The 17,862-nt window shown below is 44.8% G+C and overlaps 1 protein-coding gene across 1 annotated transcript in view; it reads right to left on the reverse strand.

Moving 5' to 3' along the window:
- LOC126195493 (uncharacterized) overlaps positions 1 to 17,862 on the reverse strand; it is a 453,513-nt gene that overhangs the window by 217,359 nt on the left and 218,292 nt on the right. The window contains exon 3 of the mRNA XM_049934121.1: positions 15,905 to 16,104. Within this exon, the coding sequence (XP_049790078.1) occupies positions 15,905 to 16,104 (200 nt within the window). The remainder of the gene's footprint in view (positions 1 to 15,904; positions 16,105 to 17,862) is intronic.

A 17,862-nucleotide genomic window follows, 5' to 3' on the forward strand; every position in this document is an offset into this window, starting at 1 on the left:
CCATTTTATCTAATACATATTTTCTCTAATACATATTTCCTGCTTTGCACACCGTCATTAAAACATGAAACTGCATCATAAATACCAATAGCAAGAGCAGTTCTTCCCACAAAAACGTTTTTTGGCAATCTTTCCCATACACATTGGTTAAAACTTTCATTTGAGTTTTGGGTACCACCATGAAGGCAAGTTCAGCAAGTTTTCATATAGGTTTGATGGCTTCCATTACGGCAATTGGTAGAGAATTCCTATGATGATGTTCTTCACCACCAGCAATTAACCTTTGGTAGCAACACCATGATTCACTTCCCTTTGGGCATAAGTTGTGGATAGGATGTCTGTGGACATTTTGTGGAAATATAAGGCCCAAACTGCTTGTTTCATATTTTTCCAGTCCCCTGTGTTCCTTCTTATTGCCAAACCATAATATGTCTGTAGTTTGTCAATTTGTGCATCCATCCGTCGCCCTCTCCCTTTTATTCCCTTCCTATCACATAATTTTTTTCCCGACAAATCTTGTCTCAGCCTTCTAAGTCTAGTGCCAAGTCTTTTCTGTACATGTCCCACACATTCTAACTTCTGCACAATAGTCCAATTCTACACAGCGAAATACACTTAGGTATGACAGAAGAATGCTGTGTAGAGGGGCGTGGCGCTGTACCTTCATACACTTAGGCCAAATTACGTACCTTATAACTCCTCAAATATATATGTTTTATACATCAAATTATTCAGGAAGATGTGCGCTACAAAATAAGCATATTTTCTAAAAATTAGATTTTTTTTAAATTTTTGACGTCCTGCCCCCCTTAAAATGACCAGAGTGTCATTAACTTCTTCAGCACTGAAAGCAGCCCCAGAGCAAGTAAAGGACCGCAGGTGCATAGCGGGAGGGACTGTGTGCTGTAAAAACTGCATTGTGCAAGACACTAGAAGGAATCCTTTTGGCGAGATAAAAACCTGGAAGCCAGGTGAAGCAATCAAAACTTGAGACCCTGGGATCGCCTATTGACTGCGGCCATGTCACGAAGGAGTGTTCATTTACATCGTAGTAACAGAGACTGTGATTGGTTCACAATAATTATTTCGGTAAAAGGTGCGATTTCCCACATACGTATACATACAAGCTTGGGTGGGGTTGAAAATCTCCCATGTAGTGGTAGAGATTTTCTGCCTTCCATTCCATGCTATACCATTAAACATGACTACATCCATGATAGTAGGAATTTGTAAAACTTGTTTATAAAATTATTGTTTGTTGAAACTCGTAGAGGTCTGATGCTATTGGCCAGCGAGGTTCCTAACCTGGTAGAGCCAGCTAAGTTTCGGAGGGTCAAGTCAGAAAACACTTGCTGCTGAGCGATCGAAGAAAGCACTTGCTTCAGGGAGATCGAGGAGTCGTTGCAGACAGAGAGTGATGTCTCCGGCTTAGAGCAGAGCATAGAGGTCTACCTGGGCTGTCTTTCACACTCACACGATTTAAGAATGGTAAGCATGAGCCGGTATGCAGTCACCAAGCAGAGGGGAATGCGAAGCTAATTTAAATGCGCAGTTTTATCGTTCACAGCCAGCTGTTTGCCACCATGATGCACGTGGGACAATCCGTTGGTGTTCGTACTTGGTTCTCTGGAGTTTTTTTCTTTAAACCACTGACAATTTTCGCAGTTCCGTGTTAAGCTTTCATGTGTCCACCTACCTGTACCGAGGCTGTAGTCATAATTATACCCTTTGTTCACTTGCTAAATATTTATATGTTTGATTCAGTGGTTAAATCAACTGTCTGATGTCTTATGGTAATAAAGAAAATTATTATGGTAACCGCTAGTTTCCTTTTTGAGGTTATTTGAGCCCATTTGTGTTGCGTAACCGTGCTTTTAAGTATTTCTTAAGCTGGCGTGCTTTGATGGGGGTTCCCATACCTGCAGGTCACCGGGGATCAGACTTCAGCATCTTAGAGGTATACTAAACAGCTCATCCGAAACATCACAATATTTTTAATCAACCCCACCCAAGCTTATTACTCTCCGTTCTACAGCTGTGGCTAAGAATACTATTAAGCATCAGACCCTCGGATAACTAAGCAGAAATTTAGAAGGTAAGAAGGCTTCTTTTTACGGTATTGTTTTGTTTGTACTATATGTTAACCGATGGCCTAGAAGCGACAGAGAGGATCCGTTCCCGCCGCAGCCGTCCACAACCCCACGATGACTACCGCAGTCCACTTCACTTCACCCCTCCGCCGCCACACACCGGAGCCACTTTTTCAGGGCTGTTGTGCGATTCGGCCATTCAGCCACTGGCGGACCCCCCCCCCCCCCCCCCCCCAAGGAAAGTCTCACACCAGACAAGTGTAACCCCTTTGTTTGCGTGGTAGAGTAATGGTGGTGGGTGGTGGTGTACGCGTACGTGGAGAACTTGTTCGCGTAGCAATCGCCGACATAGTGTAGCTGAGGCGGAATGAGGGGAACCAGCCCGCATTCGCCGAAGCAGATGGAAAACCGCCTAAAAACCATCCACAGACTGACCCGTTCACCGGACCTCGACGCAAGTCCTCCAGGCGGATTCGTGCCGGGTACCAGGCGCTCCTTCCCTCCCCGGAAAGCTTTGCGTTAGAGCGCACGGCTAACCGAGCGGGCTTGGTTACACTATGAAGGGTAAAACAACAACTGGAGAATATCACAGAAGTTTTTTGGATCAACAAAATGAAAAAAAAAAAAATGCGAGAACAAACGTCAGTTGAAGAAGAGGTCTTTAGACTGAAGACAACAACAACAACTGTGGAAATTTGTACAAATCTTACACAAAATTCCTAACCTTCTCTATTGACAAATTGGCCATATTCGGAAGTGTACTGACTTCCACCCATTCCCGCATCGGAAGAAAATGAAGCGTTAAAACACTATGGTACAGTAGAGAAGCTTGGCTGTATAGGACAGCTAGGCTGTTCCGCCAGTTTTACGAATTCGGAACAAAACTTTATTCTGAATTTTTTCGTATGTCATTCAACCATGCTGTTAGCGTAAAATCGCACAGTGCCGAAGTGACAGGTATAACCGTGGCGTCAGCAGACGCCACTGTTTCCGGTACTTTGCTGAAGAAACCGAAACATGTGACACCGCGCTTTGCCAATAGGAGGCGTGAAGATGGAGTCACGTGGCGGTTGCTGGCAGAGTATTGGAGTGAAAAGCCCAGTCTTTTCGCTCTCTTCCACTCCAACTCTGGGACATATCAGACGGATTCATACAGTCTGCCTCTGTCTCTCTCTAGTCTTTTAGTTTTTCTACAGAGAGGATGGCTTAGCCCACTGTCTCTGGTTCTGCTGCCGGACGCCTCCACAGTCCGGCTCGAACAAGCCCTTATGTAGCTCGAAAACCAGAATATATAAGGAGCAGTCAAATGAAAACGAGACAGAATGTTTAAAGAACATGGCACTGACGTTGGTAACGCTAGTAGATGTGCTTATAAAGTTCCCTGTACTGGGAATCGGGAAGCAACAGGGTAGACGTAACTGCTGTGCCGTTTCCCTCTTAGATGAGCTCGACAAGAGGTCAGCGAGTCCTGTGTGCGTTTGACTTCACTGTGGGTGCCGGGAAGGAGGAACAGCGAGGTGTAGTGCGGATTTTGATTGCAGAAGGAGTGCCGGGAGCGAAATTTACACCCGGATGTCTGCTGTGTATAGCGAACGCATCATGCGCTCGTGTGCACGTGTGTTTACTTGAAACAATCGATTTGGAGAAGCTGCAAGAGCCCGCTGCTCATTGACTTCCTGGAACACGACGCCATAATTAACGCACAGTGGCACTCTAACGTTTTGTAAAAATTGAAGCGCTTCATCAAATCCAAACACTCAGTAATGTTGACGGACGTAATCATTCTGTTGCAAGGTGATTTCTGCGCACATGTTGACACGGTTGTTTTGACTACGCTGCAGAATGTTTGCTGGGTAGTCCTTACTCAAAAATGACTCTAAGCACTATAGGACTTAACAGTCGAGGTCATCAGTCCCCTAAACTTATAACTACTTAAACCTAACGACATCACACACATCCATGCCCGAGGCAGAATTCGAAACTGCGACCGCAGCAGCAACGCGGTTCCAGACTGAAGCGCCTAGAACCGCTCGGCCACTACGGCCGGCTAGTCCTTACTCATCCTCTATACAGTCCCTATCTGTCCACATACGAATTCCATATTTGTGGAGCCCTGAAGAAAGACATTCGTGGCCACTGATTTGCTTCGGATGAAGATGTGTGCCCCTGGGTTCAATCATGGTTCCATAGGCAACCGCAAACATTTTTCCACGACGGCATTGACCGTCTTGCCTCAGATCGGAATAAATGTATTAACAGTTAAGCCGATTACTTTTGTAATAATAAACAGTTTACTTACTTTTTTCCATTTGTCTCGTTCTCATTTGACTGACCTTTATAAATTAAAGAGTGATATTTGAGTAGCAAAATTTACTGATCAACGTATTCAAAAATTTTGCTTGACGGTTTCTTGTGTACTTCCGAGATGCGGGAAAGAGAGAGTGGGAAGAGAGGGAGATTATATTATAGTATTCATTAGGTACGGAAATATTTTCTATATTATATTAATTTAATTCTACTCAAATTGTCATTATTATTTTCACCAAGATGGCAGTGATCGCCAGATGGATTTCTTTATATTAATGAAGATGTCATGGGCGCAAAGATACCTTTTCTGGAAGTTAGTTGTCAGTCGTAAACAGTTATCTAATTGCAAGATGGCAAATCTGTAGAGTTTCCTCAGAACTCGCCTGTAAAAAAGTGTCAACCAAGGAAGTATGCTGTTTCCTTACTGGAATAGAGAACTCACTTGGGTCACTCAGTCACTAAATCGAAAGGAAGCAGTTTTGACACCTCAGCCATCGAATCGGAAACGAGCCACAGCATTCATATTGCTCCCACTGTGCTAGCAGTACATATCAAAGAGCGTAACATACATTAAATGAGGCACAGAGCTGAAATTCAGTTGCACGAGTATGCAAACCAAACTCAGAACAGTTTCATAAAACTTGACATTTGTTTATGTAAGTCACTTCCAATAACATATCGAACATAATACCATAGCGTTATCTGTTCTTTCAGTATTATATTGTAAAATATCGAAAGAATTCGTGGATGACATAGAATACTCAACATGTGTCTTTAAAAAACTACCTCACATTTACGTCCAGATACAACCAACCTATCGGGCACAGGGAGTTCTTTTGCCAGATTCACTAGACGGTGTTTCACATATTGCACGTCTAGGAAACCTGTGGGAAAAATTTAGAGCATTCCCCGATCTCAAGGTCCACAAGTGTCCTCCATAAACTGCTTGTGTGTGATACTTTTAAACCTCGGTAATTTACACGCAATAAACAACGAGGCTCTATCCTTAAGACCGAACGAGGCACTGCGCCGGGAGCTAGATTCTACACTAGTACAGAGTGGCCATAAACTTCCGCTACTTGAGAGGGTCCCCATGAAAAACGAGTGATCCTAGAACTACGAAACTTTGTGGAAACATTCGTAATGACATGCGGAAGAGAAATAACGGATTAACCATTGAAAGAAAGAGGTTTTAATTTATAGGGTAACATTTGTTCATTGCGTACCACGTTTACGTTTCAGGTCACAAACTTTGCTCAGTGGGACGACCACCTGCATTCATGACAGACTGAAACCGCACCAGAAATACCTTGTCCCAATTGTTTGCAGCACTTTTCAAGCGGTGGACCATAAAATGTGGAAGCTGCAGTGACACAGCTCGTCCACTGCTTGAAGATCGCACATCGCGTCCAGCACTCGCAGTCATGGCAACAGTAATTTCTTCAACAATTTGTGGAGCAATTGATTGAATCATGTTCAAAAATGGTTCAAATGGCTCTGAGCACTATGGGACTCAACTTCTGAGGTCATCAGTCCCCTAGAACTTAGAACTACTTAAACCTAGCTAACCTAAGGACATCACACACATCCATGCCCGAGGCAGGATTCGAACCTGCGACCGTAGCGGTCGCGCGGTTCCAGACTGTAGCGCCTAGAACCGCTCGGTCACTCTGGCCGGCTTCAATCATGTTCTTCAACTACGATCTGGAAAGAGGATCTTTCCGTATTCTTTTAATGCTTCGATACTCACGAAGAGCAGCAACACTATTGTTATTGCTTTTCTAAAAGAGCTTTACGAGTAAATCCCTGCTTACCTTGTCCAGATCAATATTGATTGTCTGCAACTGTAACGCACACCGAAGCTTGTATTTCGGCCTTACGTCGCCGTAGCAGCACCTGCGCCTAACGCAAGTCACGACACTAACACTACTAACAACGTAAGTCCTCCAGCGCACAGTCTGAACCGAATTACTGTTAAGTTGGGTCCCCCTACGGTAAACAGTAACGGAGGTTTAATTATAATCACCTTGTAGTTGGGAGAGGTGAAGGGAAAATCTAGAAACGTCCATCCATCTATAGTTAGCAGTAAAAGTGGATGTCGAGAAAGCCGAGTTTTATTTAAGAGCAATGGAAGGTGGTTTGCAACATCTCCTTGTCGTCCAGATTGAACATAGAAAAATTACAGTTGTTATTACTGATGCACTGTTTCCTTATCCAGCCAAAGTTTGATAGTGTAGCCGTGAAAAAGTCTTAAAAATGCATCACATTGTGCTGTCTGTAACAATGGTATTTTATTTTGTCATTGGTCTGCGTTTGCACCGTAATCAACGGCAGTCGTACACCGTTAACCAATGTATTACCACTGTAGACAACATAATTATTGTAATTAAAGTTTGTAACATGCTACGTGATTGTACAAACGAATATGAAGTTTAAGCTACATTAACTTGTCAAAATTGAATTTATATACCATCTGAAATATTTATTCCAATGCAAGCATTCGACAACTCAGAACAAACATCTTCAATATCCTTTCAAAATTTATTCTGTAACGATGTTGTTACGATGCATATTCTTCTTACTTTGTGATAATGTTTTCTCTTCTGCTATACGATCCTTGCATCTAATAGTTTCCAGACGCCATATTTGTTTACAAAATATGACAGTACACATAAGATGTCTTACGACAGTGGAAGGAACTTGTGACCACTGTAGGTATTCTATTTTATTTTTACTGTTAGATATACGTTTAGATTTTTGTCAAAAGAAACCCAAAACCATGTTCTGAAATAGCGCTTTGTTTCTCCACTAGACAGTGCCACAAGTTCCTCCAAAAATCGTAACGCAACTCACACACAAATATCATACTAACAAATATAAAGCCACCTGATGATGAAGGTTTAAAGCTTTGAAACGCGTAGTGGAAATAAATAAATAGTATTTGGTAACAGTAAATTTGTTGTTTCATTCAATGTCAATAACAGTCACGGTAAAGCCTAACCTAAAATGTTCGCATTTAAAGATAAATAAATAGCATTGTAAAAAGTGGCTGGTTGCTGTGATCTTCTATGTAAGAGTCAACCAATTTAACATAATTTTTATTTGATACAAACTGTTACAATACGGACACATGCGGACAGTTTCAAAGGTTTTCGTGCTCAGTTGCCATGTAATCGCGACTGATTTAGTCTCATAGTGAAAAAAAGATCTTTCACCCACCTATGGTAATGGAAATATTGTAGCGCTTTTCAAACCTGATTATGGAAACTCTACATGAGGAAAACAATGTAGACGTCTTGGACGGGTTTAACGTAAAAAAGACTTGTCTTTTTAATGGGAATTACAATGCAGTTCAGTCAGGTACATCAGAATATCCATAGAGGCGCTTTCAAGTGAAACGATCTCGAAAACCGCTTCCAAACAGATGTAACATTGGCATTATCCTCAGAACGTTTAGAAGTAATTCTTTCAAGGCTATAATGAATTCTTCAGACTTTACATTTTCTTTAACACCAGTGATCGTAACGAACTAGAGGCTGTTTCTCAAAATCTGTCCCTTCTAAAATGCAACTTTCTTTTTAAATACATCTCTATCATGTTAGACACAAGTTGTTTCTTGTCTTTCAGATTCTCTCTGTGACCAGTGCGCAGTAAAGTGCACTTAAAGTGCTACATCTGTAATCCATTCCCAGTATTCTAATTGTAGTGCACTCCTTTTACGTTCATAAATTTAACAATAGCGTGTTTTAAATCGGAAAATCTTTCCAAACAGCATGCCTGGAAAGATTCTGGAGCAACGTATTCTGCAGCAATATATAAAGTCCCCATACTCTTCAACTCCAAAAGCAAGACTGAATTTAACGTTCCGTCGACACCGAGGTTATTAGTGACGGAGACCAATCGCGGATTGTGTCGGGGATGGGGAAATGAATCGGCCGTGCCCTTTCAAAGGAACCATCCCGGAATTTGCCTGGATCGATTTAGGGAAATGACGGGAAACCCAAACATCGATGGCCGGACGCGGATGCGAACCGTCGTCCTCCCGAATGCGAGTACAGTATCCTAACCATTATGCCACCTCACTCGGTCTGAAAACAGTTGCAACTCACAGTGGAATGACGTGTGCTACTTGAGAAATTCATACCACCAATTTCTTTACGTGCTCCATGCCTACAGAATTAGCCAAAAATGCTTCTTGATGTGTAGAACAATATACCACGCAAGTTAATCGTTTTAGTTTTTTACTCTTTTATTGTCGACTAAATCATTAAACTCCTTCTGTCTGGGATTCCAGTATCGTTTCGCAGCAAATATGCGGTACCCGTCGATTATACATCATAGATATTGAGAGTACGCATACCTGTCTTCAGTCATTTCCGTTCGTTTTTGACAGCTTTTGACTACAGATCGCTAGACTGCCTCTTTTTGTGCAAATATCCACTGGACCTGTAAACGTTCATACCACGAATAAACAGCGAAGGGAAGCAGCACTGACACCAGAGCCAGCTGAAGTGAAGCGAGTTGCGCGACTGAAAAATGCCACACCGTAGTGCTAAATGAAATGTCGCTGTTTACAGGGTCCCTCAGAGGAGGACCGAGCGAAGCCGACGCAGGACTATCCTCGATCTCCACGCAGCCCACACATCCGGTCGTTTCGCGCCGTGGCCGGCCCTCGCTTAAGGCAAATGCTAGAATGGTTCCTTTGAAACGGCACGGCCGATTTTCTTTCCCATCCTTCCTTCATCCAAGCTTGTGCATAGTTCGAATGCTTCAAATGACTCTGAGCACTATGGGACTAAACTTCTGAGGCCATCAGTCCCCTAGACCTTAGAATTACTTAAACCTAACTAACCTAAGGACATCACACGCATCCATGCCCGAGGCATGATTCGAACCTACGACCGTAGCAGTTGCACGATTCCGGACTGAAGCGCCTAGAACCGCTCGACCACAACGGCCGGCCCTGTGCATAGTCTCTAATGACTTCGTCCTTGACAGGACCTCAGACACTAATCTACCTCTCTTCCTTCGTGGTAGCGGAAAAGGCAGTAAGGCGCCATTACTAACATGTAGAGCACAAAACTGAGCAGTGCAGCAATCCTCAGAGAGAGTGGCAAAAATACTGAGATGTGGTTTCCATCGATGCGAGAAGAGCTCAGCGTAGCGACACTGAAGCGCTTTTCCATTGCACTCAGATAACCAATAGAAGAGGCACTGACTCTTCATGAATAAGATCAAACATACTGCTGTGTATTACTGTTAACGTGAAAACTGAAAGCCCGCGCCTGTGAAAACAATAGCTATGTTTATATAGAAATCTTTTGCTACCAATCATGATTTTTCTTAATTTTGCTTTTCGTACGACACGTTTCAGGAAATGATTACCATTTTCAAGTGCGTTTTTGTGTGTATTAAGCCATTTCTATTGATGTTGTCAATGTGTGAGAGTCTGCATTATACACGCGTTTTTTAGTTGGGTATCGATTCTGTTGGTGAAGGTAGTGGCGAAATTTAGAAGAATTTGTACTTACAGTTTCCTAATGGTATTTCTAGTATTCCGTACAAAGGCAATGTATCACAGAAGATTGCAAATATTTTCAAAAATCACAAAGCAAAAATTGTGTTTTCTACATCTAATAAACTACAACAAAAACTAATACATAATATAAAGTGTAATCATGATCCATATTTAGACTCTGGAATATACACTCCTGGAAATGGAAAAAAGAACACATTGACACCGGTGTGTCAGACCCACCATACTTGCTCCGGACACTGCGAGAGGGATGTACAAGCAATGATCACACGCACGGCACAGCGGACACACCAGGAACCGCGGTGTTGGCCGTCGAATGGCGCTAGCTGCGCAGCATTTGTGCACCGCCGCCGTCAGTGTCAGCCAGTTTGCCGTGGCATACGGAGCTCCATCGCAGTCTGTAACACTGGTAGCATGCCGCGACAGCGTGGACGTGAACCGTATGTGCAGTTGACGGACTTTGAGCGAGGGCATATAGTGGGCATGCGGGAGGCCGGGTGGACGTACCGCCGAATTGCTCAACACGTGGGGCGTGAGGTCTCCACAGTACATCGATGTTGTCGCCAGTGGTCGGCGGAAGGTGCACGTGCCCGTCGACCTGGGACCGGACCACAGCGACGCACGGATGCACGCCAAGACCGTAGGATCCTACGCAGTGTCGTAGGGGACCGCACCGCCACTTCCCAGCAAATTAGGGACACTGTTGCTCCTGGGGTATCGGCGGGGACCATTCGCAATCGTCTCCATGAAGCTGGGCTACGGTCCCGCACACCGTTAGGCCGTCTTCCGCTCACGCCCCAACATCGTGCAGCCCGCCTCCAGTGGTGTCGCGACAGGGGTGAATGGAGGGACGAATGGAGACGTGTCGTCTTCAGCGATGAGAGTCGCTTCTGCCTTGGTGCCAATGATGGTCGTATGCGTGTTTGGCGCCGTGCAGGTGAGCGCCATAATCAGGACTGCATACGACCGAGGCACACAGGGCCAACACCCGGCATCATGGTGTGGGGAGCGATCTCCTACACTGGCCGTACACCACTGGTGATCGTCGAGGGGACACTGAATAGTGCACGGTACATCCAAACCGTCATCGAACCCATCGTTCTACCATTCCTAGACCGGCAAGGGAACTTGCTGTTCCAACAGGACAATGCACGTCCGCATGTATCCCGTGCCACCCAACGTGCTCTAGAAGGTGTAAGTCAACTACCCTGGCCAGCAAGATCTCCGGATCTGTCCCCCATTGAGCATGTTTGGGACTGGATGAAGCGTCGTCTCACGCGGTCTGCACGTCCAGCACGAACGCTGGTCCAACTGAGGCGCCAGGTGGAAATGGCATGGCAAGCCGTTCCACAGGACTACATCCAGCATCTCTACGATCGTCTCCATGGGAGAATAGCAGCCTGCATTGCTGCGAAAGGTGGATATACACTGTACTAGTGCCGACATTGTGCATGCTCTGTTGCCTGTGTGTATGTGCCTGTGGTTCTGTCAGTGTGATCATGTGATGTATCTGACCCCAGGAATGTGTCAATAAAGTTTCCCCTTCCTGGGACAATGAATTCACGGTGTTCTTATTTCAATTTCCAGGAGTGTACAAGGTAACATGCCAGGAATACTCCTACGATAAACAGGCTGAAATTTCAACTCCAGCTACACAGAGCACATTAAAGACTACACAGACAACAAACACACTATGTCAGCAATGCAACACAAATACATAATACAGGACACCCATTTGGAAAAATAGAGCAAAATGTCAAATTACTTCAAATGGGTCAAATGGCTCTGAGCACTATGGGACTCAACATCTTAGGTCATAAGTTCCCTAGAACTTAGAACTACTTAAACCTAACTAACCTAAGGACATCACACACACCCATGCCCGAGGCAGGACTCGAACCCGCGACCGTAGCAGTCCCGCGGTTCCGGACTGCAGCGCCAGAACCGCTAGACCACCGCGGCCGGCGTCAAATTACTCCACCGAATAAATAAAGGAGATAAAATGTATTTGCTAGAAGAACTCGAGATATATTCACATTACAGAAAATATGAAGATTAAATACTAACCGAAAAACGTCAAAGTGAAGCAGTGAATTTCTTCAGGTGTTTCTATAGTATACTTAAATAAACATAGTAAAACATAGAAATAAGACAATTGTAAAATCGATATAAGTAATTTATGAGTCAAATAACCTCTGTCCAAAAGCATATCATAATCTGTGGCAGACCTATAATGTTGTCTCTGTGAACTACCTCTAAGAATATCTTTGTAACTGTTTTGTTTATATAAGATATTTTCGATGTGAAAAGTGTACAACAATTTGTGTGTGATGTTTAGTGTGTGTGAGACTCTGCACCAATGGACCATTACAAAACTGTAAGTACCAATTCTCCTAAATCACGCCACTACCTTCACCAAAAGAATCGATACCGAACTAAAAAATCGCATGTTTCTTCTATATTGTAGGAAAAGCCAACGAATGAAGCAGACTCTCACACTTTGACAACATCAATAAAAATGACTTAATGCGCACCAAAAACACACTCTTGAAAATGCGAATCATTTCCCTAACCGCATCGTGCGAAAAGTAAAATAAAGAAAAATCGTGACTGGTTGCAGAAGATTTATTTAAGCAAACCTATCGTTACTGTCAAACTAACATTGCCGGTAAATGAAACCCGAGATACAACAGAGCAGTAACGAATGCGTGCTCCAAGGCGAAGAGTAAAGGTGGCATTAGTGTTGTCAACAGTAAGTTGTGGACAACTTCATTTACAAACAAGACACACACTGCCCATCGCTGGTATTCTCACTACACTGTACATATTTTCAGAGTAGTACAGATACCAATAAATTCCGTTCTCGTTTTCGAGGATCTTTAGGAAGGTCAGTGGTCTGGTACAGGATGAAATCACTGAGGTAGGGAGGGTCCGGCCAAATATTGTGAGCCTGATGAGAAACGATTAAATTATATTATTTGTTGCCGATCCACTGAAAAATATGCATCCCTTCTGCCAAAATACCCCTAGAAAAACCTGAACAACCTCCTAGATGTTGTCGCTGGATATCAAGGTTCTCCCTTTATAGGTAGATGTATACAACGTGGAGGCTACATGGATGTGCTGGTAACCGTGAATGAAGCTGGGAATGAGTAAGTGTAATAGCGTCAGACTTATTCTTACTTGTTTCAGAACATTTTAACCGCATTCGTTCTTACTAATTTTCGTTGAACACCCCACAGCAAACACAAACACACGCAGTTAGGCACAAACATTGACAGCGCGCGCACGTCACACACACACACACACACACACACACACACACACACACACACATGGAGGCGGCTGCAAGCAAGATTGGCCTCCTGCTGAATTACTCGAAGACTGAGTATCTGTTAATGAGCTGTGGTTGTGCTTATTCAAGAGACCCACTGTAGCCACTGGTAATGGGAATCTAACCCTTCTTTAGAGACGATGCATCATGTTTCTATCATGATTGACAAGGATACAAGAAAGGGCCCAAGCCAGAAACTGATCGAACTCATCTCATTGAGCTTCATACCCACTGAAGAGCCAAAGAAATTTGTACACCAGCCTAATATCGTGTGGAGCCCACGTAAAAACGCAGAAGTGCCGCAACACAACATGGCATGGACTCGACTATTGTCTGAAATAGTCCTGGAGGGAACTGACACTATGAGTCCTTCAGGGCCGTCCAGAAATCCGTAAAAGAATACGATGGGCTGGAGATCTCTTCTGAATAACACTTTGCAAGGCATACAAGATATGCTCAGTAATGTTCATTTCTGGGGAGCCTGGTCGCCAGCGGAAGTCTTTGAACTCATAAGAGTGTTCCCGGAGCCACTCCGTAGCAATTCTGGACGTGTGGGGTGTCGTATTGTCCTGCTGAAATTTCCCAAGTCCGTCGGAATGCACAGATCACATGAATGGATGCAGGTGATCATACAGTATGCTTACGTACGTGTCATCTGTCAGAGTCGTATCTAGACGTATCTTGGGTCCCATATCACCCCACCTGCACACGCCCCACACCATTCAAATGGTTCAAATGGCTCTGAGCACTATGGGACTCAACATCTTAGGTCATAAGTCCCCTAGAACTTAGAGCTACTTAAACCTAACTAACCTAAGGACATCACACACACCCATGCCCGAGGCAGGATTCGAACCTGCGACCGTAGCAGTCCCGCGGTTCCGGACTGCAGCGCCAGAACTGCACGGCCACCGCGGCCGGCCCCCACACCATTACAGAGACTCCACCAGCTTCAGCAGTTCCCTGTTGACATACAGGGTCCATGGACTACTGAAGTTGTCTCCAAACCCGTACACATCCATCCGCTCGATACAATTTGAAACGAGACTTGTCCGACCAGGCAAAATGTTTCCACACATCAACAGTCCAATGTCGGTGTTGACGTGCACAGGCGAGGCATAAAGCTTTGTGTCGTACGGTCATCAAGGGCACATGAGTGGGCCTTCGGCGCCGAAAGCCCATATCGATAATGTTTCGTTGAATGATTCACTTGTTGATGGCTCATCAATGAAATCTGCAGCAATTTGCGCACGGGTGTCATTTCTGTCGCGCTGAACGATTCTCTTCAGTCGCCGTTGCTCTCTCTCTTTCAGGATCTTTTTTTGGCCGCAGCGATGTCGGAGATCTGACGTTTTACCGGATTCGTGATATTCACGGTACACTCGTGAAGTGGTCGTATGGGAACATCGCTACCTCGCAGATGCTGTGTCCCATCGCTTGTGCACCGACTATAACACCACCCTTGTTGTGTTCTACACACTTGTCTGATACAGGCGTTGCCGACCGCAGCACCATATTCTGCCTGTTTACATATCTCTGCATTTGAACACGCATGCGTATACCAGCTTCTTTGGCACTTCAGTGTATCTCGCAGCCTGTCAAGGAATTTGAAAGTGAAGCAGGGATAAAAGAGAGGATCCGAACCGGTACCCAGTCGTACTTCCGTCTCGATGAGCTTTTTAAATGTCGCACTTTCTCAAAGATTTTCAAACTCCAGTTTTACAAAACACTGTAGAGCTGTACGGTTGAGAAACATGGTCAGTCTGAAAGGAAAAGTTAATAATCTTCTCGTTTTCGAGCGCAAGTCTTTAAAAGATCAATGGTCCGGTACAAGATGAAATCACTGGATCCGGCGAAATATTGTGATCCTGATGAGAAGCAAATGGTTTGTTTGGACAGCTTATGTCGACTGGATGGAGAGAAATCGAGGGCCTTTGAAATCTATGAATCTTTACTCCCTACAGAATAAGGCCTTTAGGGAGACCAAGGAAAACGAGGAGAGACAGAGTCTATGACAATTTATGCAAAATGGCATCGGCGGTGATTGGAGGCCGAAAGTGGGAGTTACAGTCCTGTGGAATAGGTTCCTAGTAGCCACACCGGTTCTCTTAGCCTGGTCACGTAAAGTAGGTGTAGTTGGGATAAATCATTATGCTTCCAAGGCCACAGGTAAATGAATGTCTGACGAATGTGTCACTTGTTAGAGAAACTAGTAGTTAGAGTGAGTGTTCCCACAACAGAGTACTACCCTCGAACACCTTCCTAGTAGCCACACCGGTTCTCTTAGCCTGGTCACGTAAAGTAGGTGTAGTTGGGATAATTCATTATGCCTCCAAGGCCACAGGTAAATGAATGTCTTACGAATGTGTCAGTTGTTAGAGATACTGGTAGTTAGAGTGAGTGTTCCCACAACAGAGTACTACCCTCGAACACCTTCCTAGTAGCCACACCGGTTCTCTTAGCCTGGTCACGTAAAGTAGGTGTAGTTGGGATAATTCATTATGCCTCCAAGGCCACAGGTAAATGAATGTCTTACGAATGTGTCAGTTGTTAGAGATACTGGTAGTTAGAGTAAGTGTTCCCACCACAGAGTACAGCCCTGGAACAGGTGTGTGTGTGGAGCGCCAGGCACCTCACCTCGACGGCGACTCCAGGCAGCGGGAAGAGCTGCGCGGGCGGCGTGTCCCTGGGCACGAAGCGGTAGAACTCGCGGCCGTCCTTGTACCACTTGACCGAGTACAGCGACTCGCCCTCCAGGTCGAAGCGGCACTCGAGCCGCGCCGTCTGCCCGCGCACCGCGTGCACCGGCACGCGTACCTCCAGCAGCCGCAACCCATCTGCAACCAGGAGCACCGCCAGCTCTCACCAACGGAAGTGCCTCCCCATCTCTACTGAATGCACAGTCGGCTAGTCTGCCCCTGAATCATACTCTATAAATTCAAAAATTTACAGCCTGACAAAAGAAGTGAAGCACCCAGAAGACATGGACAGATGTCAGTATACGAGGTTGGTTTCAAGCGGCTGGTACTACCACTACTACTACGTGATCAGGCCCAGTGGACCGCACGCATCTACAAGTTTCCTCCTCCACTGTATTCTGTCCATTGCTTCTATGCGCCATCCGTTCACATCTATTGACACTTGGTTTAAATCTTCATGGAGTCCATCCCTCCAACGCTTCTTGGGTCTCCCTGGCCGTCTCTTTCCTGTAGGTGTGAAATCCAGGAGCTTCCGAGCCCATCTGTGATCCTCCATCCGGGCCACATGGCTGGCCCACTGCATTCGTTTGGCTTTGACTGTTCCTGCTATGTTGCGCTGCTGGTATAGTTCCCCAAGCTCTCGGTTGTATCTGATCCTCCATTCCCCTGTATCTGCATCCAGAACTGGACCGAAGATCTTCCAAAGCACTTTTCTCTCAAAAACAAGGAGCTTATGGGGTCAGGGATTTTCTCTGCCTCGTGATGGCTGGGTGTTGTGTGCTGTCCTTAGGTTAGTTAGGTTTAAGTAGTTCTAAGTTCTAGGGGACTTATGACCACCGCAGTTGAGTCCCATAGTGCTCAGAGCCAGCCAAGGAGCTTATGGAAGTCCTGTTTCCGGATATTCCATGTCTCACAGCCATATAGAACAACAGGCTGGATCAGGGTTTTGTACAGTCGAATCTTTAACTGTCTGGAGAAATATCTGGACCGAAGCAGTCGTGCTGGGCTGTGGTAAGATCGGTTTCCTGCTTGTATTCTGTCATTGATCTCTGCTTCACATGACGAGTCCTCAGTGAAAAGTGCACCTAGGTATTTGAATTCTAGCACTCTCTTGTAGGACTGGTCCCCAACCTGCAGTGATTGTAGATGATCAGCAGTCTGACAATGACTCTGTCTTGGCTTCGTTTATGTTTAACCCAAATTTGCTGGCAGCCTCCTTTAGTGCTTTGGTCATTTGCTCCAGCTCCTCTTCCGACCTAGAGAGTAAACAGATGTCGTCTGCATATGCTAAGTATGCCAGTCTCTTTCCTTCGATTTCAATCCCTTCGTTCTCTTGGAAGGTCTCGCGTATGATCTTCTCGAGGGCAAAGTTGAACAGGATAGGGGACAGCCCGTCTCCTTGCCTGAGTCCTGTCACAGTTTCAAATTCCTCAGTTATGCGATTTCCCATCTTCACCTTTGCACGTGTTTCATTCAGACAGATCTTTATCAGATTGATGAGTTTCTCTGCTATGTCAAACTCCCTTAAACATTTGAGCAGGCTCTTGCGATGTAAAAAACAAAAAAAAATGTTTCTGGAGTAAACAACTCATCACTTCTCGACATAGTCTCCTTTGAGGAATACACATCTGGTCTAGCGATCCTCCAGCATTTACATCCCATCGAAAAAACAGGTTCAGTCAGACTCTGCAAAACAGTCGTTGACTGCAACCATCACTTACTCATTTCAGGAAAATTTCTTCCCACAAAACTAAAGTTTCAAGTTAGGGAACAGGAAGAAGTCACTAAGGACTAAGTCTGGTGAAAAGGATGGAGTGCAAGTCGTTCAAAGCCCACTTTTGCCGTTATTGCTGATGTGTGGGATGGTATTCTGGTGAAAGAGCACTTTTCTTTGTA

The sequence above is a fragment of the Schistocerca nitens genome, chromosome 7 (assembly GCF_023898315.1).
Source record: "Schistocerca nitens isolate TAMUIC-IGC-003100 chromosome 7, iqSchNite1.1, whole genome shotgun sequence".
NCBI classification, from domain to species: Eukaryota; Metazoa; Arthropoda; class Insecta; order Orthoptera; family Acrididae; genus Schistocerca; species Schistocerca nitens.